Genomic DNA, 26366 nt, shown 5'->3' on the forward strand with positions numbered 1-26366 from the left:
GAAAGGAGTCAATAGCTGCGTTTCATAAACCGATATGTGCTTGTCCATGGTTTTCTTAACGTAGAAGGAAAATTCCAATAACTAGTTTCTTTTGCTGTCTACTGTATGAGGAAAGTTGTAGAATAGTTTTCTTTTATGCACTTTTCATAGTCACATAAGTATTTCCATTCATATTGGTATAAAGTGTTGATGCTCTTCAACTATTAGATTCTGAATGAAAAAATGAAATAAATAGGAAAAGATTTGTAATGCCATTTTCCTATGAATCACAAAATACACATCTTAATTAGCTGTCACTGAACAAATATCTCAAGTTTCATACTGTTTTTGATCTCAGCAACAGTGCTTTCCTGTGACATAAGTGGCTTAGTAAAAGGCTTTAAAATTTTATCTTCCCAATTCAATTGTTTTTCCAAGGAAACTGGAAAAAAGGTGGTGATTGGCATAGTAAGCTCTGAGAATTTAATCACAAAGAGCAAAAGTGATTTTAAAGTTCCATTGTTCTGCTCATAGATTTTTCATGCACCCATTCTTTTCCAATTTTATTAGAATTGATGTTAAAAATTACTTAAATTGCTTATATTATGTTGGCTGAGCCTGACTAACAATTGTAGGAAAATGCTTGAGAAATTGATGGATTAAAGCTTTGAGAAAAGGAGTTAAAAACCCTTTCTCAGGTCATTGTATCTCTGGAATTGGTCCAAGAAGGCTGTTAAAATGGAGACGAAATGTAATCCATGGTAGTGCAGCAAGACAGATTACAGAGTTAGGACAAATATTTGGCTGCTTCACTTTTGTAGGAATAGATTGGTGGGCATAAGAAAGGGCTTATGGTGGTATAGCTGATTGGTGGAACAGCAATTCTCCTGAAGATGCTTTCTTTATCCCAGGGTGCCCTCCTGGGACAGACAACCAAGGGACTGATTTTGTATTTAGTTCCAATTGTTTAAAGATGATTCATTGTAGAAATGAACTCTCCTTACTCCTACTTCCATACATCACATAGCTTGAAACTGAAATATCAACAGCAATCAGACAGTTAGGAAACATACTATAACTTTTTATCTCTGCATAGGAGAAGAATGCTGGTATCATGCCTTTCTTTATAAACAATATAAATATTCTTACCTTGTAAAGAGTTATACCGCAGAATAATTCCATCTCGTCTCCTGTCACTGCTACCGTACCAGTTACTCTTCTGCTTGAATGTTATTAACTCTGTTCCTGTATGAAATACTAATTCTGCACATCAATTATTTTTAAAATTGTATTACTTTTCATGAACAACAGTGTTCTCTCCATATAAACACTTTTAAATCAAGTTACACTTGACTCCTAGTGACTGCATTCAGGCAGTTTTCATGGCAGCATTATGGAATGGCGTGATATTGCCGCCTTCTAGGATGTTTTTATGTCTTCTCAGTCTAGTATACAGCCCTGGAATCAGACATTCCTCCATTCAAATACTAACCAGGATTGATCCAGCTTTGCTTTTCAAATCAGCAAAGGTTGATAGGTGCCACTTGCTCAGACTTCATTATTGTTTAAAAAGATAAAGAGCACATCCAGACAGCCATATTAAGTGCTTTCCTTCAGTCCACAAGCCAGCAGAAAATTATGCTAACATTTGTGCTGCCCTTGTCATCAGTCCCTGTACTGCTTCAATAATAAACTTGGCAAGTGCTGTCCTTATTGCTTTAATGTAGGACAAGTTAAGAAAAATAATTGGTGGCTTCATCTGGCTTTATTTCCCCTCCCACTTAGTGTCACCTCTTAGTGGGAAAAACAACCACCAGTTCTCATTAATGAGTGACAGATGAATGTAGGTGCTTAGAATGTCTGATTTACTGTAGTCACCAAGTTTGATTAATAAATTGCAGGTGCAGAGCTGCTCTGTTCCTGTTTCCTCTCAGTGAGGCTCATTTTGAACAGAACCGTAGTGCTCTTCTGAAAACACTAAACTCATGTCCAAAAATAACCTGGCCGATAAGGTTGCAGACACACAGGAGTGGCACAGAATGAAGCAGGAGGGACAGTCAAGGAGGGAGCTCTGTCCTCAACCAGTGCTGCAGAGGAACGGCAGTGCTCGCAGTGAATGGAGGAAACAATAAAAACCAACACAAAACCCCCTGTTAGAAGCAGTGGAAAATCTGTAATGTATTCATTGGTGACAGAACCAGCAATAGCAAGCAGACCCCTGTTTAAATTGATCATCAATGCAACATAGAGCTGGTGTTCTTTCAAGTAAAAGTAGTCCTGTTCTTTAAAAAACATAAATGTAGTGCTCTTTCAAGGTTTCTAAACAACGTCATATACTGTAAATTGTCTGCATAAGATCTGACAAGCACTTTGCGAGCCATATATTTTTCTCTCCTGCAGTCTTAGCCAAAATGGCAATTAGGCACAGTGCCTAATGACCAGAAGGGCAAGGGGTTATCTACAGCTGCCTAAAGTGGCTAATAGGAGCTGGACACATCTCTTCCCCTTTCTGCATCATCAGCCTAATTGTCAGTGAAGTGTGATAGATTGTGTTGGGACAATTGGGAAAATACTATTTTAAACTGGAAATCTAAAGATGACTTTTATCTGCTTCATCTGTGGGCTAGGAATAATACAAAGGGGGTGGGTTGAGGACATGTGTAAAACAATTACTGGGACAAGTTTGTGCTGTGATTAAGGGGTTATGAGAGGCAGCCCAGTCTCCTGGTGAATTTATGGACACATCCCTGCTGTTTTCTTGTTTACTTCATCCTAAATTCTATTTATTTTGTTACTGACTTAGAATTAAGTAAACATAGAAGTGTAATTTTTAATCGGATTATGAGTGAAAATCAAATTGTCATCTTGAGATACAAGAAATCAGACTTGCTAAAGAGAACTATCACATTCATATTGCCCTGAATATTGTTCCATTTAACCACTGTTCATGGATGACAAAAGGAATTTTGAGATTTTCAGTTTAATATTTAATTTTTAAGGTATATATTGAGCATAACAAAGTAGCTTTAACACTGAGGACTTTAATGGAAATAGTGTGATCTGTTTGGGTTTCTTGGCCACCAGACCTCCCTGAGCATGTCATGTTATGAAAATGTTATAGAAAGTGTCTCAATAGTTTCCTTCTAGCATTTACAGCTACTGCCATATAATATTTATTTTATTTATTTACAGAACTTATATGACCTCTCATCTCATAGTGATTCTAGGCGGTGCACAACAAGCATAAAAGCAAGATAAAAACAAAACCATCCTTCCCCCCAGGTTCCAAACCAAACAGCCTCCAGCTCAACCACCATCCTAGCCCAATACTTGGTGGAAGAGCCAGGTCTTCATGGCCTTCTGAAAGACTAAAAGGAGATCTCTCGGAACTCAAGTGGGAGACTATTCCAAATGGCTGGAACAGCTACTGAGAAGGCATGCCTCTAAGGTCCCATTAGGTGACAACATGTAAGAGAAGGGAACGGAAGTGTACCCACCCTATCTAACCTAGTAGGACAAGCAGATTCTCTCAGGGAGAGGCATTCCCACAAATAACCCCACCCTGTGCCATGTAGGGCTTTACAGGTGATAACCAGCACCTTGAATTGCACCCAGAAAGCAACTCGGAGCCATTGTAGCTCATGCAGCAATGATGTAACTTGGGTGATCCATGGGGCACCCAAAACTTTGCGTACCACTGCATTCTGAACCATTTGCAGCTTCAGGATGGTCTTCAAGGGCAGCCTCATGTAGAGTACATTGCAGTAATCCAAATGGGAGGTGACTAAGGCATGAGTGACCATGAGCAAGGTCTCCCGGTCCAGGAATGGGTGCAACTGGCACACAAGATTAATTTGTGCAAAGGCTCCCCTGACCATGGCTATCATCTGCTGTTCCAGTAGGAACCATGAGTCCAGGCGGACTTCCAGATTGCACACCAGATCTGTCTGGGGTTGTGTTACCCCATCCAGTCAGAGATGTCAACTCCCCTGACCCTGGGGGCCAAAAACCCACAACCACTCCATCTTGCTCAGGTTGAGTCACAGCTGGTTTCTCCCCATCTCGGCCCTTACAGCCTCTAGCCACTGAGCAAGCACCTGAACAGCATGTCCTCTCCCAGCAGTTTCATATAGATGTTAAATAGGAAGGGAGAGAGACCTGAGCCACCCCACATAACTGACATTGGCCACGGAGAAAGGAAGAGAACAAAATGGTGCTTCCCCACCCCTGGAGCCGATCCAACATTTATTATATTTTTATGCCAATATGTCACTCAGTGGCAATTTAATCCCTCCAGATGTTAAATCACTAGCTACACCACCAGTTGATAAGCTATTTTTCAGTGACAGATGGGGACAAGACTGTTTTGGAATTTTGTACATACTGTGCTCTCGCTCTTGTTCTCTCTCTCTCGCACATTCACAGATGTCTCCAGTGAGAATTGCTTGGAATCCTGGAGAGCCCATTGCCAATCAGTTTCAACAAAACTAGAGGAGGATGGACCAATAGTCCTATATGACATAAGGCATCTTCCATGAATAGCAAAGTGCTTCTCTAGCCTTGTAAATGGGTCTAGAAATGGGCAGAAAATAGTTTGAAAAATTAGCACCCATGTCCAAATAGCCTTCAGTTCCTAATCCTGCAGCAGACCCATCATGAGAGTAAAACAGTTAAGATACATAGAAAATTAGAGAGAGGCTGGGTTCATCTGACATTAATTCATTTTCTCAGCCCACTTTCCACACCACACACTGAACCATATGCTAGAATATGTTCGCAAAACTCCCTTAAAATGGAGTACAGTAGTCTATGGGTCAGTGTGTGAACAAAGACGAAAGAGAAAGATTTCATTTAAAAAATTGGACCACCAAACAAGTAAAGGATTAGGAAAATCAAAAGTACTAGCGAACAAAGCAACTGAAGCCGTTTTATGAGAGCTCATTGGCACCAACTTCCAACAGTGCAGAAAGAAATGAGGGTTTTACGCAGAGAAATGTCTATTAAGTCCCTGCACCCCGCGCACTGTAAAGCAGAAGACATCTAAAACCCTCTACTACATATCCATTCAATAAACTCAAGTCGTTAAATTCTCTACGGCATTGTTAATTATTCGCAAGTAATAAAAGTGAGCCTCCGCCCTGCGTTTCCTCATTTAATATTAGTTCTCAGGATACTTCTACGCATTCGCCGTCTTTCGTACTGGAGATTATCAACAGAAATAGGAACTGGAAATCTTTCTAGGTAGCCGTTTTAGCTGCAAATAGGAAACTTCCTTGGCATCAGAAGGCATAGAACGTAGACCTCCAGCTACGGGTAAACTAAAGAGCGGCCAATGGGAGCGATCGTAATATGGGGAGGCGGGAGCAACAGCCGTTGGTAGGATCTTAAACGTCCGGCCAATAGAATCTCAGGAACAGCGGCAGAAGCTAATCTGTGGTGGCGTATGGCGCTTGCGCAGTCGGGTGGTAGGTAACTGCTGAGAGGTGGACGGCGGGCGAAGCCATGGATCAGAGTTATGGTGAGTGCTGCTTGTGAAGGTACTGGCGGCGATGGGAGCTCCGGCCAGTGCAGGAGAGCTTCGTGCTTGGCAGAACTGGTTTCTCGTCCCAATGACGTGGTACTGCAGGTCGCGGAGCCCCGGTGTCGGTGCCTTCTTTCTCGGCGAGACGCTGGCAGCGGTGATTGGACCCTGGGCTTGTCCCTCACCGCATTCCGCTTAGTGACTGGAGTGCTGTTTGGCCAGCGGGGCGGAGGGTTTGATTTCTCTACTGTACTCTGCGAGGAAGGAGGACCGAAGGCCTATTTCCGAAGACGACACAAAATGGCGTGGAGGAAGTTCTGCTCGCGACAGCGCTCTTCCTCCCCGCTGCGGGGTGTCGGTGCCTTCCAATTTGTAACCAGTGGCTCGTGGGCCTTGCCTCTCCGCTGACGGCGGTTCTGGTTAAAAAAGGAGCGGACTGGGTCGGTCGAAAAGCTTATCCTGGCCCTCATTGTATTCCCGTAGCGAGCCAAGAAATGATAGGAAGCCGGGGCAGAATGCGAGGCCCGTAATCGCCTCCCCCAGCAGTGAATGTCGAGCCCCTGGAGCTCAGGCCTTGGTTGTAGATGAGCCCTCTCCCCGTGTGTTATGGATTGCCAACGTGCCCAGCAAGAGTGTCGACAGGCCATTCTCCGCTTCTACCTAATCGCAGGACAAACTTGCCTGGCCGTATCTTTTTCCTGCCAGGTCCCCATCACGATGCCTTCATCTTGTCCCAGCTGCAGAGTGTTAAAGTAGTGTTTTCGCCCGTGTTTTCACACTGTCCTAAGGTATAGACCCAAGGAATGTAAAATCGGTTAAGCTTTGTCCCCCATCATTTTGGAATTCAGGCAGTAGAGCCAGAATAGGAACAATGAGAACAATAAATTATATGCTGGTGTAGTTATGTGCCAGTTCAAGGATGAATAAATAATACAGCACTTCAACTGAGCAATGGGGGAAAACCCAGTATCTGAGAGCTCTGTGGCATGTATAATGGTAGCAAGTGGTATATTGACTGTGTTGGCACCAGACACTGAGCCACAAATTTAGCCAACTGCAGTTTAGCCTAGCAAGTTGAGTGAACTCAACTTGTGTGGTTAAGTTATAGTGTTAGCAAAATTTGAGAGTTCTTGATTCTCCCAATTAGGACTCAGTCTGGCAGAAGATCAGACACAAAAACACCAGCTGAGATTTTAAAGTTTTATTGAAAGCAAGCCAATAGAGTCAGCTGGGGTCTCCCCTTAAGGCAGAGAAGCACCCCAATCACACTTGATTTTATACACATTTCTTACACAGAGATACAGCAATTAATAAATTGATTGGCTAAAATTGGCATAAATTTGGGATCCTCCTTATTATTGGGGGAAACTTATCTCCCTGATGACCCATTGGTTGCCAGTCAAAGTTCGGGGCACCCCCTTTGATTTTCTGATATTTATTGTTTCATGGAATGCAAAGGCATCACCAGAGCAGTTGAAGGGTGTTCTGAAGGCTATCAGATTGGGGTCAGTTCCTCCCATATCTTTATGGCCTCAACACTTAAGGAGACAGGATGTCTGCCCAGTGTCTTTCAACAATAACAGAAATGAGAGAAATGTGTGAAGGTTCATGACCATTAGTTTCCTTGTCATCCCTTGACTCCCCAAATGTAAGGCAAAAGATGAGAGAAACTGAGAGCCCTTTTTCATAAGGTTTCAATAGTACAATGCATTTTGTGAAGCTAGCAAATTGTTCACGGTATAGCTGAATTGTGTGCATTGTGCAAATATATTGCATGTTTGGTTTAATTTGACATGGCGTTTATCTATTAAAATGTTTTATTTGTAAACAGTATGACTTTCATGGGGGAGGAGGAAAATATGCTAAGGGAATACCATTATATACTTTCAAGTTCTTTCATTTTTTTTTTTTTATATCTCAGGCTGACTGGAGAGGAATCTCTATCATTGTTAAAGAATACCAACAAACTATTATGGCTAAAAACAGTTTTTACTTTAGGAGTGTAACTTAGGAACATCTGCATACATTATTGTTTTTTCAGTGTATCTGGAGGCTTAGATCAGATGAATAACCTTCAGCTTTATTAAGTCATATTTCCTTCTCTCAAAAGTGTTCTCTGATCTTGGAGATTTAGTAGTACGTGAAACAGGTGGCATGAATATAAAAGCAATGACATTTCCTATGAAACTCTGAGTGATTAGATATTTTAGTACCTATGGTAGTGAAAGTTTTGAGTGCTTGCCTTAATCCTCTTCGAAGTGGAATCTTACATCTGATAAAATGGGTTTTAGTGTACAAATCATTATACCATAATAACCTTGGTGGGTAACCGAGGTAACAGCAAATACCACGGTACCTGCCAGATGCTTGGACTACAGCTTCCACAGATTTCTTGCCAATAGCGATCCTTGCTGAATGTGCTATTCAATTCCAAAATATCAGTAGAGCATTCTATGTTCCAAGATACTATATATGATGGTTTGCCCTAATGGCTGAAAGAATTTAGGATGTCATGTAAAAAAAGTGACTCTCATTCTTGCTGCTGCTTCCATTTCTTTGTTACATAACAATTTTACCGACATTCTTCTGCAACAACTAACACAGTTATACCAGAGAATGGAACAAATACATAGCTCTCGCTCTCTATATATACATACATACTGTATATATACACACACGTGTATGTATATGTGTGTGTGTGTGTATGTATGTATATATGCATATATAGAATGCGTGTGTGTATGTATTGTGTGTGTGTATATGAATATATAATGCATGTGATTTTAGGCTAGTGCAATGTTCTGAAATATTTTATTGAGAGCCAAATGTTAAAACAGTACACCTATAAAAGCTGTAATATTTGCAGTCATGTTTATAACTGTTTGCACTATGAATGTACATAGGAATCAGTGGTATGAATTTCTTAGAAAATAATGATTTCATTTTTTCTAGAAAATGTTAATGTCACAATTCTGTTGCAATTTTATTTAGCATATTGCCTTGATTTGTGTTACAAAAACATTTAAAAGTACATAATGTTAATTTTATATATTTAAGTATTTCCTTCCTGAAATATTCATTTAGGATAAAATAAATTATTTGTTTATTCTGCTCCCTTTCAGAAGGATCTTTGGTTCTTTTCATAAGGAACCTTGGTTCCAGATAAGGGTTTATTTCTATGTATTGAATGAAATGGACCTAAATTATTTTTTTTCACTAGAATCTTCCATATTTCAGTATTCTTAATTGAGATATTTGGGACAGTTGAATTCAGGTAACCCTTAATTCTTACTAATAATTTGGGAAGCATAATTGATTAATGAGAGTTTGCTTAATAAGATTTTTGTAGGCCATGAGTAGTGTAGCATTCAGAACTAGTTCCAAAGGATTGAACAAAATGTAAGTCAGTGTGTATAGCCTTGGCATTTGGCCTGATTTCTCCCTCTCTACTATTTTATTGGTAACAATGGCAGATACACACTTCCTGAAGGTTTGGTTCCTATCAGATATACAGAACATATTGAAGACAAACCTCTGAATGGATATAGAAGATACAGAGCAGATCCAGAGAAATATACCGTGAAGTTTCTGTTTAATTTATTAAGCCATTACAATTTTCTTTTACAGGTTATAGTTCTTGGGGTACTGACACCACCAATACTCAAGGTAAGTCATGATCTGATTTAAATAAAGCATTTAGAAAATAAATACAGGCTACACTGATAAGATGCTGGTTATAGCCGTGGCTATCTTAAACCTGAATCACAAAATAAGAATTATTTTAATAGCATGCATTGCATTTATTTTACAGCCATATATTGAGAGTAATGTCCTTTTGGACTCATTAGATTAAATACTTAGTTGTACTTTATGGTATATAGCTTTTCCATCTTCATCATGCACATTTTTTATATCAGAACTTGTATAAAAGAGCTCTGATTTTATATAAAATAAAAATGTTCAACTGTTTCTTGACAAGTGCCATTTAACTTCCTTTATATTGTGAGGTTGTGGAAGAACTTGTTTCACTAATTCTAATCAATCTAGTGATAATTTCAGATTTGTTTAATATATAATAAATATTTATACTAAATTTTTGCCTTGGGAATACGAAGAAGAATAGCTTCATACTTGTTTTAATGTGAGTTTTCCAAGGCTGCCCCCAACTGCAGGGAGGAAAGGCCTAGTTGATCAGGCTGCCCCAGGTGTCTGATGGACATGATGGGGTTCCAGAGGGAACTTGAGGTGGTTCCTAAAACTTTGATCTACAGTTTCACCAAGGCTTTAGTCCCTGCTTCAAATGAGCAAGCAACAATCTTAGACCAAATTGAACCTACGCAGATTCTTTATGCGTGTTTATCCTGGAGAGCTCCCTGGTTTTCAGAGGAACTGGGAGATGAAGCAGCATAACCGAAGCCTAGAGCATCACTAGAGGGAGACAAAGCAAGTCTGACCAACACGGGTAAGAGCCTTTATTAAGGACTATTTTGTGGTGATAAGGGCAGTGAAAGTACTTATTTTTCTGCCTTTATTGCATCCACAAATAGCTACTTGGCCACCCTGTTCTGGCTGACTTAATCCTTTCTGAGTACGGTGGTGTTGGGGGAACCTTTGCAGGGCCGCTGCAAGGATTATGCTGAGCATCTTTCGCATAAGGTTACTCACATTCATACATAGCTGGCCTCTGGCTGTGCTGATCCTGTGGATATGATTGGGGCTCAGTCTTGTCCAGTTATATAGGCTGAGTTTGATCTGTGACTGCCTGGGAAGTGGACAGAGTCCTTGGGACTATGAGTTCTGCCAAATGGTGGTTACTGCTTCTTTGTGGGAGGGGACAGTGCATTAAAGAAGGTAGTAGTCTGTCCCCTCCTCAAGTAGTCATCACTTTTGGGGGAAGGTTATTGACAGCTGGTAACACAATGTAAATTTCAACTCTTTTAACCACATATTTTCCCATTGATCCATCTATATATTATAACCAAAATTCTTAGCCCACTTTATCATACATTCTTTAACCTGTTCTTCCTGTTTCAAATTTCAACAGAAGTTTATACATTTTAGCAATTACATGTTCATCATCAGTGCACAATTGTACTTCAAATTCTGTCTTACTTTGCTTCATACAATAAGTCTTTTTGTTCATTTTAAATTTTTCTGATAACTATAAATGGGAAAACCACTGACAACTATATCCTTCTGCTATTAATTTCTCTCTTGATTTTAAATTCCCCTTGATGGTTTTCCAATAATTCCTGGTATGCTGTCCATTTGTCTTTGTTTGCTGTTTCTTTTCTATGATATGCTTCTTGAGCTGAGATCCATAAAGGTTTTTTCGGGTACAACCTTTATGCATCTCAGCTCGGGTTTATATCTATTCCATATTCTCAATATAGCACATCCAATAAAATGATTTTTGAAATCCACATTAATTTTAATTTTATCGTACCATAAATCCATGCCATCCTTAATGAGGCTGCCCTTGAAGAGCATTTAGAAGCTTTAGCTGATCCAGAATGCAGCAGCATGTGCAGTATTGGACACACCATGATGCACCTATGTAATAGTACTGCTCTGTGAGTTGCACTGGCTCCCAGTCAGCTTCTGGGTACAATTCAAGGTGTTGGATGTCATCTTTAAAGCCCCATATGCCACAGAGCTTGGTTACTTGCAGGGTCACCTATCTCCAATAGTTTCAGCCTGTCCTACCAAAGTGGGCATGTTCCAGTCCTGTCAGTGAAGCAGTGCCACTTGGTGGGCCCCAGAAAGCGTATCTTCTCTGTCATGGCACTTATCTTGTAGAACAAACTCCTTCTGGAGATATAGATAGCCCTGACCCTGCTAGCCTTCTGGAAGGCTGTGAAGGCCTGGTGGAGCCAGGATGTTACTGGAGTTTGGGTCTAGGTATGGCTGTGTTTGATGCGTTAATAATGAGATTTTTAGGGCCTTGACCCAGTTTCCTTTTAATCGATTTGTACATTTAGGCTAAAGTTTTTTTGTTTTTTTTTCTGTTCTCTGGGTAGATGGGTGGCTGTATACATTTGATAAACAGTCCTTGATGTTTTTAAGGTAGAAATAAACTTTGTCTCTGTGTCTTATTAAGGTGCATATGCCACGAACATGGCAAGTTGGCAAGGTATGTGTTTTGCTTGGTTTTCCTTTTCCAAAATTTTGCTTCTCACTGTAAGAGACCCTGAGGCATTTCTCCACTTTTTTGAGAAAGAAAAAAGTGACAGCAACATTACTTATATAAACTACATAAATCCATGTCTTTCTCATTTTGAACTCAGTCCCAGAGTACTGATAACTTTGTAGAATAAAGTCACTGAGCCACAATAGAGGCATCCCTTTCAAAAATTGCAATTCCCAGTGCAGAATGATGAGAGAACAAGTTAGAAAAGCATTCCAGGAAAGTGGGGAAAGGAAGCATTTGGCAAAGGGAAGGTGTGGTAGCGGGTTCCAGGAAGGTTTCAAACCCATCAGGTGTCGGCTAGAAGGGACTAGATTTACCAAAAGGTGCATTACACCCCTAAGATACTCCCGGCCATCTCATTGAAACATATATGGGACCAAAGGTATTGTTGCAAACAAATATGGTTATTTTGTTCTACTAAAATAATACTTTAAAAATTCTGGTGTGACAAGGAGCTGGTAGGCATCAGTAAGATATGTGGGACATATTTTGGTTCACTGCAGTTTATAGTTTTGTATTTTATCCTTTCAAGAAGCTACGGGTGAGTTAAATGTTCTTTTATGGAGGAAAATTGTGACAGTTATATTTTTATAAAAATAATCTCTACCTCATACATCTATGGGCGTATTATTTAACACAGGCATCAGTCTTAAAACAATGGACAATGTTAAGGTAATATTTCTGTCTATCTCTTATATTTGAAGGTGTGTATGATTTTTGATGTGGAGTTAGTTTCTACATATTTAGGTGGATGTTTATGAGTTCAGATGCTTCTTTCTATTTTTGTTGATTGTGCACCCTAGAATCCTACCTTTTTTTTTTTTTTTTTTACCAGGTTATGAAGGTTATGATTATTATGGTGCTCAAGCCAGCAATACTACCACTGCTCCCACATACAACTATGATGCTGCTGCTGTTGCCCCAACTACCTGGGATACTTCTAAAGCTTCTGACATGACAATGAGTGCTGAGATGGGCACTGGTATGCCAGTTGTAAATTACAATACTGGCACAATGGAGGCAGAAAACTCTGATTCCATCATAGCAAAAATAAACCAGCGTTTGGATATGCTGTCAAAGGAAAGCAGTGGTGGTGCTGGGGAAGGCATGGAAGATCAGGGAAGGTAATTAAGTTTTTCTCTTCATTTTTTTAAATCAATTTTTAAGACTACATCCAGTGTTTATATGAATGGGCATTCTCTTTTACAACAGAATTTCCTTTTCTCTAATTTCTTTTGGGCACTTGGAAAGGGAGAGAAATACCATCTTAGCAGTGAAAGGACACCATTGGAAATTGATTGATTGATTATGTGCCATCAAGTTGTTTTCAGCTCCTAGCAACCAAATAGATAGATTTTCTCCATGATGACCATTAGAAATAGCCCTTTGTTTTTAATCAAGCCTGAATTTTGTAGTAAAATAACTGATGGGACAATGTCTCTTTTGACTGCATGTGTTAGTCCAAAGAGAGCCAATTTGGTGTAGTGGTTAAAGGTATCAAGCTAGAAACTGGGAGGCTGAGTTCTAGTCCCATTTTGGGCCCGAAGCCAGCCGGGTGACCTTGGGCCCCTCAAAGTTGCTATCAAAGAATTTTTAAAAATTTAAATACAAATACAGTATAATGTTATTTTAAAATAGAGAAACTGTGGGAAAGGAGGAATAATCCAGTTGAGCAGATTTCTCAGTTATAGGCCTTCTTTTCTCACTCTTCAGATAACCTTCTGACAGAAAAATTGGTAGCAACGGCCCTGGCCGAAAACAATGGAACTGCCAGTGTGGTGTAACAGAAAAGGTGTCAGACTGGATAGTTCAAAGTGAGCCATGGAAGCTCGCTTTGGACAGTCACTCTCTCTCAGTCCAGCCTACCTCAGAGTAGTTGTTGTGGGGGGAAATGAGAGAATGGAGTGTTATGTATACTGCCTTGAGTTCCTGATAAAAATGTGGGGTATTTGCTACCAAGTGTACAAAACTGTCTTCCAATAACTCAGACTGCTAATCTCTTTTGCCCAGTGTTATCTGTTCTGACTACTTAGAGGTCTCCAGGCTCTCAAGTGCAGTTCATTCCCAGCCTAACTACTTCACAGCCTTTCAGTGGATGATGGCTGTGAATTTCTGCACGTATGACGTATGTTCAGCTGTTGAATAGACCCCATTGTTATAACAAAACTGGAACATCTCCAGTATGGGAATTGGTAGTTGTTTAAAATCTCTCCTAGCTGCTAACTGGATTCTTTACTTGTGATACAGCTCTTTCAGATTTGAGTCTTTTGAATCATATGACTCTAGAGCCTCAGTACCTGACCGTGATCTGTACCGAACCAGCTATGACTATAATGAAGTTGGATTAGATCGGAATGATACTTTTGGAAGTCACTATGATGCTCCTGGTAACCGCAGAGATCAACCTGGTAACAGAGGAAACAACTATGGTTTTGTTAGAGGGAGGGTCCAAAATCGAGGTCGTCCAAACACTTTCAATCGTGACCGCTTCATGCCCTCGAGTACAGAACGGCTGTCTACACACTGGAATGAAATGAATTACATGGGCGGGAGGAGTATGGGAGGACCTGGACCTAACAGGCTTCCATCACTCTTTTCTCGAGCACTTATCCCTGAGTATAGGGATTATGGTGATTATGGAGACTATGGCGACTATGGAGAGTATGGCAACTATGGGGATTATGATTATGGCATGATGGGAATGCAAGGAATGGGAAGGATTCCTGGGAACATGCCCTATGGATTCGGCAGAACACGTGGCAGAGTAAGTTTAATATGCTAATATTGGAAACTCTCATAGCTATTTCAGTAATTATAAATGAGATTACATTAGTAATTAAGAAAGTTGTGATAGTCTTGTCATTTTTACATTGTCAAATGCACACTAGCTTATTTTTAGTCTTTCCTTGGAAATGATCTTGGTAGGGTCAGCAAGGAACACATTTTGTGGAAGAGAACATTTATAGCAAGAAATATTCTTAAAAGATTCTCTGGTACTCTGCTGGTGTCAGTAGATGGGCCAAGAATGTTTTGTTCAACTTATGTCTTTAGCCCAAGAGGAGAGCTTTTCGTGGTCGTCTGGGTGGGCGTTCAGATACTGAAGGCGGGTTATACAAGCGGAAACAGCCCCAAAGTGGAGAAGAACCTGAGAGCAAGCAGGCAAAGACAGAAAGTGAAAGAGATGACTCCGACAATGGTAAACATTCAATTTTATTTTGAGATCTGGATGCATTATTTGCTATGATTAGAATCCCTGGCTTCTAATCTCTTCCAATGGCAATGTCCATGTTCAATAGAAATGCTTCTCTCAAACACAGAACTTCGCAGTACTGTCATTTTTTTTCATAATGTATCAATTTGCATAGCTAGATGAAAAATAGTTCAGAAAAGACTCATGTAGTCTTTATTTATCAGTGAGTGAGATATAATCTCCTGAATAGTAGCATTGCTTTAGACTGGTACTGTTGCTTTAGGCTGTTGAAGAACAGAAGCCATTTTTTCACAGTGATTGTATAATACCTTGTGTATTGACAGATGATGGTGAAGAAGACAAGTCAGCAGATGAAGGAGATAAAGGTGTAAGTACCTTTCCCAAATTAGAAGAAAAAAGTATTGAAACTGGTTGTTTTCCATCATGTCTTTGAACCTAAAAGTATTATAAATATTGTATGAGTTATTTTATTCTTAGAACAAGCATGAATAATCCATGTCCATCATGGGCCATATGCAGTTTCCAAAATCATTAAAAAAAATTACAATGCAATTTTTCACTTTTATTTTTTTAAGATTTTGTTTCTTAGAGATTTAATGCCCAAGAAATATACAAGTAGTCCTCATTTAACTACCACTTGTTCAACGACTGTTCAAAGTTACGACGGTACTGAACAAGGACTTATGATCAGTCCTTGTAATTGCAGCTGTTGCAGCATCCCCATGGTTACATGATTGCAATTTGTGCATTTGGCAACCAGCTCACAGTTATGATATTGCAGTGTCCCACAGTCACATCATTATTACTTGCAGCCTTCACTGCCAGCTTCCCACAAGCAAATTCAATGGGGAAGCCAGCAAGAGGTTGTAAATGGTGAACGTGTGACTGCACGACACTGCGACCACACAGGATTCACCTAATGACAGCAACTGGGACTGCCAGAACTGCCATCATAAGTTGGTGCGGTCACATGACATCGCACCTTATGACTGCACTGCTTAGCGATGGAGTTTCCAGTCCCAATTACTGTTGGTAAGTGAGATCTACCTGTAATTTAGTACAATATAAAAAGAAATTATCTGCTCTAAATAGCACAAAAAAGGATAATGTTGTTTTATTCTTATACTAGAATTCTAATTTCAGAAATGGTATGATCAAGCACAGCCTCCATATGCGTTGATGCTATCACTCTTATGTTCCAACCAACATGATTATATAGTCATGCTTGCTGGGAATTCAGGGAATTGTAATTCCCATGCATTTTGAGAATGCTGTGTAGACATGTGCAAAATCATTCTGTCTCCAGAGATGAAATGTTTCAAGAAGTTCCAGCTCTCCACCATACTGCTCAGAGCCCCTGCCAGAATAGCTGGATCAACCTGGTTGAGGCAGCAGCATTATGTATACTACCTTGAATCATACAAAATAAAGATGGGATATAAATCCAATCATCGTTTCATTTTCAGAAAAACATTTGGCTCCCACCCTGACATTAAGTTAGCAAAGGCTGATCTAGCAGCTGAAAGCTAATTCATTGTAGGATACAGCAAGCATTATTGCCTCCTGAGAAAATCAGTGTAATAATGAAGATAATTTCATGGTTGTATGCAACATATCCAGCACCATCAGTCCAGTTTATTTATCTGAAAAGATGATCTTTATCTCATGACCCCATTGTTGTTTCAGTCATGAGACAAGTGTGCTATGTGTAACCTAAATGCAGATTGAGCTTAATATTGTTTACTCTGCAAAGCATGTTTGAAAGGGGCACATGTGATTCCTGAAATTCTTTCCTTACATTACTTTTGGACTACTTGCCCCCAAAAAATTGCACTTTCCATAATCTTTAAATATGGGCTGCTTATCTTATTTCTGATCTGTAAGAATTTGTATAATGCCTGCTGGAATGATACATCTTCAAATAGAAGGGGCTACAGTTTGAAGAACCATGGAGAATTTAATGTCAAGCTTAAATAATTGACCCTAACATAAATTTATATTTGAATCCATATAATCCACTGTATTCATTGGTCAGCATTTTTGTAGAAAGTTGTTTACAAATGCTGTCTTAGTTGGATTTTCAGAAGTTATAGTTTCAAATGATAAATATTTTTCAGTCACTGAATTAATCTGTGGTTTCCACTTTTTTTTAAAGGAGTATAAAGGAGGCAATGAAGCTCTCAAAGGAAAAAGTAGGGTAAGATACATAGGCGCAGCTGAAAGCCCTATATTTCCTTCTTTTCACTTTGAAATTAACATTAACTTTAAAATAAATCCCTATTAGCTCTTTGGGAATATCATTCTAGCATCCATACTTTCCTGCTCAGAATGTAGATTTTTTTTAAAGAACATCTAATAAATACACGAGTTGTACAATTCTTGCATCAGTTTACCAGATCTTGATTTAACAAACTCTGGATTCAGTGAAACAAATTTCTGCTGTGGTTTGTGTCATTGGTGTAATGACGTCACACAAATGATGTAAATCTCCACAATGCCTTCTGTTTAATTCAGTAAGATCCCTGAATAATGGACACCACTTTCCCTCAATTAGTCTGTCCAAGCAAGGTTTCATTGTAGTTTGTTAGAACATAGTACTAGTCTTTTTATCTCTAACTATGGTCATGGTCTGATTAAATCTAGAAGGTTAATATTGTAGTAATAAACCAGATATATGTAAACCTTGGCCACTGGTATGCCCACCAACATGTTCCTTGGTGCTCACTAAGCTTCCTTCCTTGCCTAATTTTATATTTTTAGATTCTTTTAATTGAAAAAAACTGAATGAGAACCATCAGCCTCAAGAACAACCCATTTTTCCATTAATGCCTCTGCCCCCCATATAAATCCCAGAGGTGTTCTTAGAAAATAAAATGGTAAGTGGCTGTGCCCAGAGAATTATTGCTAATGAGTGTTTTAAAAGTGGCAACTTTTGCCATGGCAACCTTTTATAGGGTCCCCATATCTTGTTCTCAAAATTCTACATGTGTCTACTGACCCCAAATAGTTGATGACTTCTGCTCTAAATACTTGTAAGCAACACCTTAGTGTAACTGAAATCCATATTTCATTCTTCATCAGTTTATTAAAATTGAAGCACTTTTGAGTCAAATTTAGCTCCTACTGACATCATAAATCCATATATGTATTTTTTCTTGTCAGTAAGATTGAATGACTGAGTTGTAACCTACCTTTCATTCAGAAGCTCAAGTTGGCATAAATAGCCCTCCCTTTTGTTTTTCAACACAAGAACCTTGTGAGGTAGGTTGGGCTGAGAGAGGGTGACCTAGTAACTTTCTTTGGCTGTGGGTGGACTAGAGCAGTCTCCCTGCTTCTAGTCTAACACCCTTAACCACTACACTATACTCCTTCTTTCATGATGTTTATTTTGATTTCCCAGCCTAGTCGACAGCCCTGCTGTTTCCTGGTGATTTCCCATCGAGGTATTAAACAGGTCTGAAACTGCTTAGCTTTTCAGATTAGCCAAAGTCTGTTAGGTTAGCTATGTATTTGTGTAAAGACTGTGCATATGCATAGTCTGTGACCTATAAATAAGTGTTTGAAATTACATTAGACATGAAATGTGTGGTAATTCCTTCTTAATAACATTCCCATTAGATTATCAGCATATAGGTTAAAGAGGAGTTGTAGAATAGAAAAGTATCATCCTAAAGCAAATGAATGTTGCCTCTTAAACATAACTTTCTGTAGCAACTGGTGATGGCTGTGATGATGATGATGAAGAGACAAAGCAAAGAAAAGAGAAACAGAGGCAAAGGGATAGAATGCGTGACCGTGCAATGGACAGGTAATTAAAACATATAAAAATTGGTTTAAAGCAGAGATGCATAAGAGTTGTACTTAGCTAGCTACATATCAAAATCTAGTGGGTGGGGTCAAGACAAAAATTTAAACCAATTTATATGTAAAGATAAACGTATAAGTACATATCAGTAATTATTCTCAAGTTATGTATTTAATAATTTATCCTTTTTATAGTATTTGTTGACAATTATTGAGGCCTTTGCGGTTTATATCCAAGTTTTTGTGGTATATATGCAAACCTGGAACCTGAGGTTGTGTGCTTCTTTGGTATAAAAATATTTATTTTAATATCATTAAAATTTCATATGATTAGATATCACTTTAAATCTAGCTTTTAAATTTAAGATATAATGGAGGATATCTGTGTCATTGCAAGTTTATTCATTTAAGTGAACCGGCTATGTTTCTATTTAATGAGTTCCTACAAATAAAGCAGTTTTATTTACAGTACAGTTTTTTGTGCTTTCCAACTCAGAATAAATTGGAGGACTTAATGTTTAAAATATTGCCTTTTGAATGTTTAGAAAATTCAAAAAGATTAATACATAGTGTGATTTCGAAAATATATATTCTTGGAATGGGAGATGCAAAGATGTATGTTGTCAGGTACAACAGTAAAAGCATCAGAGTGTCTTTGTTGTCTTAAGCAATGGGAAAGGACAGACTGTAGGGGTGTGCAAAACAGTCTGAGTTTGATAGTTTCAAACATTCTAACTTTCTAAGTTCCCATTCAGAAGAAAACACCCTGGGTTGTTTAGTTATGATTTCTGTGATTCACATACAACATTGGTACCTATACCATTATTTCCTTAGAATGTTCCTGTGCTTGAGATTTTGGAGGGAGCTCTTTCTTGTCACAGCATTCTGTATGGGGCTCCTGCCAACTGCCAACTCTCTTCTGAGTGCAACAATGGTACTATGTTAGTTGTTCATTTTCATATTTTTGAGCGTTTTGCTTGGCATTTATGACCTTCCCTGCCTCTGTTAGAAAGTGTCACAGTTGTGGAAGCAGGCTTCCTACTTTGGATGGGCAATTTTTGTGTCATCTTTACCCCACTGAAGGTAATTGCGGAGGATTATCCTTTCTGTAAGGTCTTCGTAACACAGGCCTATTGCAATTGTGGATGTTCTACAACTGGACTCTGAATACCACAGATGCATCCAGAACAGCATAACTGAACTCATTTGCTGCGTTTATGTTCTAGTAATACCAAGCCCAGCTGTGGCTAGACTATGTAGCAAACCTTCACTAAGCCTATTACAGGCAGTAATTTGGCAGGAACCCCCAACTCAAGGCAGATCACTAGATAAGCAGTTTTCTCACAAATGGAGGAAGATAACCATAGTCCATATCCCAAAAGAACAACAACAACTGAAGACACAAGTCTTGGGCCTCTCCCTTTGGTATCATTCGAGGCACTGCTACTCCTGGTAACTTCCCCACTGGTGTCTTTGGTACTTGCCACATCCTTTTTGCTACCTACAATGTTTCTTCTGAGATGCCAGTTAAGGAGCTACTCTAACTGTATTTTTGTACCAGAAGTACAGTGGTACCTTGGTTCATGAACTTAATTCGTTCCGCGACTCTGGTCGCGAACCAAATTGGTCGTGAACTGAATCAAATTTTCCCATAAGGTTCAAAGTAAATACGGTTAATCCGTTCTGACCCCTCCGAATTTGGTCGACAACCGATTTTTGATCGCATCCCGAATCAAATTTCCCCATAAGGTTCAATGTAATTACGGTTAATCTGTTCTGAACCATATGTTGTTGTTTTTTAAACCGCAAAAATATGAAACAAAATACAGCACGAAGAGAGGGAACGCTAACCTTGCTCGACATGACTTCTGGCGTGGAGGACAGGAAGGCGGGTGGGGAGGCGGATATTGCTTGGAGGGAGAGTCCCCCTCCCTACAGGAAGCCGCGACCACGTGTCACGGGAGGGAAAATGGCCGCGGATCCTGTTTGTAACCCGATCCGGCATTCGCAAATGGAGGCAAAATTTTGCGAACGGAGCTGTTCGTGAACCGAATTGTTTGTGAACAGAAGCGTTCGTGAACCAAGGTATTACTGTACAACAGTTGAATCTGTTTCCAAAAGTGAGATTAAAAACCTTACTGCCCTGCAGTGTTCGTCATGATGTTCATCTTTTTCTAGGTTATTAGACAGCAAAAGCAGATCTTTTAAGCAGCTTAGTCTGTTCTATTGTTTTCTTTTGGATGCTACTCAGCAACCATAATTGTTTCATGAGATACACAATCCCTGCATTCTTACTGGACCCCAGTCATCCCATTTATCAATTTCAACTCCAATTTCAGAGCTTCAAAGGCAGTCCTATATACAGGTGAAACTCAAAAAATTAGAATATCGTGCAAATGTTCATTTATGTCAGTACAGCAACTCAAAAGGTGAAACCAATATATGAGATAGACGCATTACATGCAAAGCGAGATATGTCAAGCCTTACTTTGGTATAATTGTGATGATTATGGTGTACAGCTTATGAAAACCCCAAATTCACAATCTCAGAAAATTAGAATATTACATGACATCAATAACACAAGGATTGGAAATAGAACAATATCGGACCTCTGCAAAGTATAAGCATGCATATGTACTCAGTACTTGGTTTGGGCCCCTTTTGCAGCAATGACTGCTGCAATGCGGCGTGGCATGGATGCTATCAGCCTGTGGCACTGCTGAGGTGTTATGGAAGACCAGGATGCTTCAATAGTGGCCTTCAGCTCCGCTGCATTGTTCGGTCTCATGTCCCTCATCTTTCTCTTGGCAATGCCCCATAGATTCTCTATGGGGTTCAGGTCAGGCAAGTTTGCTGGCCAATCAAGCACAGTAATCCCATGGTCACTGAACCAGGTTTTGGTACTTTTGGCAGTGTGGGCAGGTGCCAAGTCCTGCTGGAAAATGAAGTCAGCATCCCCATAAAGCTCGTCTGCGGAAGGAAGCATGAAGTGCTCCAAAATCTCCTGGTAGACGGCTGCGTTGACCCTGGACTTAATGAAGCACAGTGGGCCAACACCAGCAGATTACATGGCTCCCCAAATCAACACAGCCTGTGGAAACTTCACACTGGACTTCAAGCATCGTGCATTGTGTGCCTCTCCATTCTTCCTCCAGACTCTGGGTCCTTGGTCCCCAAATGAGATGCAAAAGTTGCTCTCATCAGGAAAGAGGACTTTGGACCACTGGGCAACAGACCAGTTCTTTTTTTCTGTAGCCCAGGTAAGACGCTTCTGACGTTGTTTGTTGTTCAGGAGCGGCTTGACAAGAGGAATACAACATTTGAAGCCCATGTCCAGGATCCGTCTGTATGTGGTGGCTCTTGATGCACTAACTCGAGCCTCAGTCCACTCCTTGTGAAAGTCCCCAACACTTTTGAATGGCCTTTTTCTGACAATCCTCTCCAGGCTGCGGTCATCCCTGCTGCTTGTGCACCTTTTTCTACCACACTTTTCCCTTCCACATAACCTTCTATTGATGTGCTTTGATACAGCACTTTGGGAACATCCAACTTCTTTTGCAATTACCTTTTGGGGCTTTCCCTCCTTATGGAGGGTGTCAATGATGGTTTTCTGCACAACTGTCAGGTCAGCAGTCTTTCCCATGCTTGTGATTCCTACTGAACCAGCCTGAGAGACCATTTAAAGGCTTAGGAACCCTTTGCAGGTGTTATGGATTCATTAGCTGATTAGAGTGGGACACTTTGAGCCTAGAATATTGAACCTTTTCACACTATTCTTATTTTCTGAGATTGTGAATTTGGGGTTTTCATAAGCTGTACGCCATAATCATCACAATAATACCAAAATAAGGCTTGACATATCTCGGTTTGCATGTAATGCGTCTATCTCATATATTGGTTTCACCTTTTGAGTTGCCTTACTGACATACATGAACATTTGCACGACATTCTAATTTTTCGAGTTTCACCTGTATATCACAAGACAGTCTGTCTCAGATATTTTGCAGTCAGGATGGTGTAGATATATGTCATTGCAGGCAATGGTAGTTGCCAATAAAAATGTATTTATTTGCCTTAATGCATTTTGCAGAAAATGCTGCTCAGTTACTTCACATACATTCAAAAAATGCCCCTGAAAAAAGAATATTTTCTAAAATGTGTTCAGCCAGATAAATACTTTTTTTGCTGGTGATTGGGATTCTTCCTCCCTCTTTTTCTTCAGGGTGTGCCCTCTTTCGCTCAAAAAAATGTCCCTTACTTTGCATCAAAACTGAAGCCTATTGCCCTCATGTCTGAAAAAGCTACAGTTGATATGATTGCATTTCACCTAATAATAGATATAGCATCTTGAATGTCTTCATTTTCAGTCCCAAAACCATTCTTTGGACCACATGATGGTAGTATTGATGTACCCATCCCAGTATTTCTCAGATGAAGATGATTATCAGTCACCATCTTTTCTCTCAATAGCTACATCTCTTTACCAGTTGTTACTGTTGTGCATTAGACACCTTTCACCCTGCCAAGAGGACATACGATCCTATATGATATAAATACAACTTTCTTCCTTGGTCTGGAAGTCAAATAGAGCAGGCAATACCGGACCCTATCTTCCAGCTGATGCAAGAAGGCACAGCGGTGATTCCAGAAAGTCTTCCACCATAGCTAAAGGTGGTTAATGCCTTTGGTTGAACCCCTCATCAAAATGAAACATCTTGAAAGTTTTCATAGGGTTGAAGGTTATTCCTTTTTCACCATCTCATGCCAAATTCAGTTATATTGGAAGAATATCTGTGTTGCTCAGGGTATCAGCAGTGTTCTATCCTAAAGGATGGAGAGGGACAGATATGATGGATCACAAACTTTACTTAACTGGGGCTTTGCCTGTGTGAGTGGCAAATCTTGAAAAATGATGGCATTACCTCTAGGAGAAGGTTTTGGCTTTCTTTAATTTCCTCTCCAGGCAATGTAGTTTATAGGACTGCTTTTCAGAGCAACAAAAGCTGCTTTTTTTCCACACAACCATTTGGCACATAATCTCTGTTGTCATCAGGCTGCCAAATTGTGACATGGCTCATCTTTCACTTTCTAAGCCACATGGCCTCAACAACTGCAGTAACTTCTTTGTGAGATCTTTGACTAAAAACTGGTTTCTAGGGTTAGTTCATACATCATCTCACCTTCAAGACATTTTAAAAATATTTATTTATTTGCTCACTCCAGTTTACATGCTTCTGCAATCATAATGATTCTGAACAACTGATGTCCTCCAATCTGATGTGCCACATTTTGGGGGTCATATGTTCTTTATTTGTCCCCAAAAGCCTTGAAGAGCCACATTTTCATAACTTTTCAAAAATATGAAGGAATGGTCCAGATAGCTGGTGATAGGCTGTTTCATAGGATGGGAGGATAAAAGAGGAGGGCAAGGACTGAAATGACACAAGAAAGAGGGATCCCTCCCTTTGTCTTTTTCTATAGGATTGAGGGCCATTTCCAAGATGGGATTCCTGCAAAGGTAACATTCCCTCAGTAGAGGGACCATCAGCAAGTTTTGTTTCTGTGATCTCACCAAACAAGCAGAATCAACCCCAAGTAGGCAGACTTGGAGATATCTAGACCGTGAACTATGTAATGCTTTAAAGGTGATAAATAACAACTTGAATTGTATCCAAAACCTACCTGGCAGTCAGTGCTGTTCCCACAGTAGTGACTTGAATGCCCATGCCTATTTGAGATGCTGCTTGATGAAACAGCCAAAACTTCCAAATAGTTTTCAAGGATATCTCCAGGTAAAGCACATTACAGCAATCCAAATATAAGCTGCCAAGGGCATTAGTCATCATAAGCAAAGCCTCCTGTTCCAGAAATAGCCAGAACTGTCACAAAGATATACAAATGCCCTCCAGCCATGTCCTCTACTTGCTGTTCAGTCAAGAGCTGTAGGTCCAGAACAGGACTCCAAAATTGTGAGCCAGCTCTATCTGATAGAGTGCAGCCTTATTCAGAACTAAATACAGACTGTTTTCAGAATCTGGGCTTTTAAATCCACAGCCACACAACCTGTTGGGATTAAGTCTTTAGCCTGTTTTTTTCCCATCCAGACCATAATCGCCTCCAGACACTGGGTCAGGACTTCTACTGCATCTCTTGCCTGGCCAGGAATGAAGATGCACAATTGAATAACCTTCCTATATTGATGATTTCTTACCTCATGCTGATAGATGAGCTCTCTCAACAAGTTTATATAGATGTTAAATAGTAAGAAGAGGAATGAGCTGAGTAGAACCAAATACCTGATGGTTAAACCTCTTCCTTCCATTACCCACAAATGGAACTGGCCACTCAGGAAGGAGAATCACTGAAAAACAATATCCCCCCACCCCCACCCCAAACTCTTCAGGGCAAGCAGATACAGGACCTTACCTAAAGCAGTCTTGGACTCCATTTATACCAGGACCTGTTGATACTTCTTGAGCATTTGTTGCACGTGCTGGATGTCTCAATGGCTGTTAAATTTGTATTTGAAATGTTACATTTTTATTTGAAACATTCTATAAACATCCTCATTTTTTGTTGCATGTTCTGGACCACTAATCATTTTTCTTGGTGGCTGTTAAAATGAGTTACAGAGGCTATTAGGCCCTACTACAGTTTGGCAAAGCATCCTTAGTGGCATTTATGTAGGATATGCCTTTTCCAGAAATTTGTTGTGGAGCAATCTGGTCTTAGTTGTTCAGCTGCATCAGTAATTATCTTGATATTAGCTCTTGTCAAAATGTGGCATTTGGCTGAGCAGTCCTGCTTCAATACTTTAATGAGTCACCTACATACAGATAGGGGAGCTGGTTAATCACCCATATTTTTAGATCAAAAAAACCATGGTGAAGAAGATCTGGTTACTTACCTCTAATTGTATTCTTTGAGTGGCTATCAGTGAATTCAGTCTTCCCCATGCAGTGTTGAAAACACTACCCTGGTTTGAATCTACTGCAACAGTTATGGGGAATGGATGGCAGGAGCTCCAGCTTTTTTGTGGCATGCTCTGATGGTGTCGACCTCTCACCAAAATCTCCAACTCTGGAGCATTTCAACCTGGATTACCCTCACACGCATGGCCCCTGTTTGTGAATTAGAAGAACCATAATTATAATTAAGTAGTACTTCTGAAGCTTTGTTCTGAGCTCAAAAGGAAAAAATGGGGTGTTTTGTACCTTACTGTTTTAAGTGTTCTAAGCATCCTATGATTGGCTACTACCAGAGGCTATACCTAGCTGAGGGGAGGAGTAAGTATAATTTAGGAATATGTTCAGAGATTGAGAATGATTTAGGATCTAAGAAAGACTGTTCCCAAGAGGTAGGCTTCCTGCTATTTTTATATTCTTTGCTGTGAAGGAGTTAGAGTTTAGAAGCTGTAATGTTACATACACTGTCTGTATTTTTTATTTTCAGCCAAGTACTTAATGCAGAAGAGTGTGCTGTGCAAATATATTACTGATAGAGTTGCTCTTCTGTTAAACTTTCAAGTAGCCAAATATAAAAAATAGTATTGCATTGTTTATTTGGGCTTGGCAGATGTGGCCAAATACAAAAAGTGTGCACTGCAAGCTTTTGCTTTAGAAGAAGCCTGGAATTAATAGCCAAAGAAGTATATTTTTGC

The 26366-nt window shown here is 39.7% G+C and overlaps 1 protein-coding gene and 2 long non-coding RNA genes across 8 annotated transcripts in view; 1 reads left to right on the plus strand and 2 right to left on the minus strand.

The window, feature by feature from the left end:
* Positions 1 to 77: 77 nt before the first annotated feature.
* LOC148216622 (uncharacterized) lies at positions 78 to 5278 on the minus strand. The gene is made up of 4 exons (XR_015794703.1): positions 5180 to 5278; positions 4364 to 4551; positions 1129 to 1224; positions 78 to 210 (listed from the first exon to the last, which is right to left on the minus strand). It is a non-coding gene; the product is annotated as an uncharacterized LOC148216622 (long non-coding RNA).
* Positions 5279 to 5392: 114 nt separating this feature from the next.
* Positions 5393 to 26366, plus strand: part of AKAP8 (A-kinase anchoring protein 8) — a 33812-nt gene continuing 12838 nt past the window's right edge. For 3 of the 4 annotated variants that reach the window (XR_003085020.2, XM_007431092.4, XM_007431093.4), the window contains exons 1-8: positions 5393 to 5497; positions 9128 to 9166; positions 11601 to 11633; positions 12526 to 12814; positions 13938 to 14454; positions 14742 to 14886; positions 15225 to 15266; positions 18613 to 18709. Coding sequence is in view for 3 of the 4 variants with exons in the window: in XM_007431092.4 (XP_007431154.1) it covers positions 5482 to 5497; positions 9128 to 9166; positions 11601 to 11633; positions 12526 to 12814; positions 13938 to 14454; positions 14742 to 14886; positions 15225 to 15266; positions 18613 to 18709 (1178 nt within the window). In the remaining variant the exon portion in view is untranslated. Of the gene's footprint in view, positions 5498 to 9127; positions 9167 to 11600; positions 11634 to 12525; positions 12815 to 13937; positions 14455 to 14741; positions 14887 to 15224; positions 15269 to 17056; positions 17094 to 18612; positions 18710 to 26366 lie in introns of all 4 variants that reach the window. The other variant, XM_088133521.1, reaches the window with a different exon arrangement.
* The window catches only part of LOC112540983 (uncharacterized), a 31041-nt gene continuing 19557 nt past the window's right edge, over positions 14883 to 26366 (minus strand). For 2 of the 3 annotated variants that reach the window (XR_015794704.1, XR_003085022.2), the window contains exons 4-6: positions 25614 to 25827; positions 25133 to 25215; positions 14883 to 15336 (exon numbers count right to left, since the gene is read on the minus strand). This is a non-coding gene — a long non-coding RNA (uncharacterized LOC112540983). Of the gene's footprint in view, positions 15337 to 24388; positions 24565 to 25132; positions 25216 to 25613; positions 25828 to 26366 lie in introns of all 3 variants that reach the window. The other variant, XR_015794705.1, reaches the window with a different exon arrangement.

This window comes from Python bivittatus, unplaced genomic scaffold (genome assembly GCF_059951505.1).
Source record: "Python bivittatus isolate LINGU-HERP-01145 unplaced genomic scaffold, Pbiv_v1 ctg000080_np1212, whole genome shotgun sequence".
Classification (NCBI taxonomy): Eukaryota; Metazoa; Chordata; class Lepidosauria; order Squamata; family Pythonidae; genus Python; species Python bivittatus.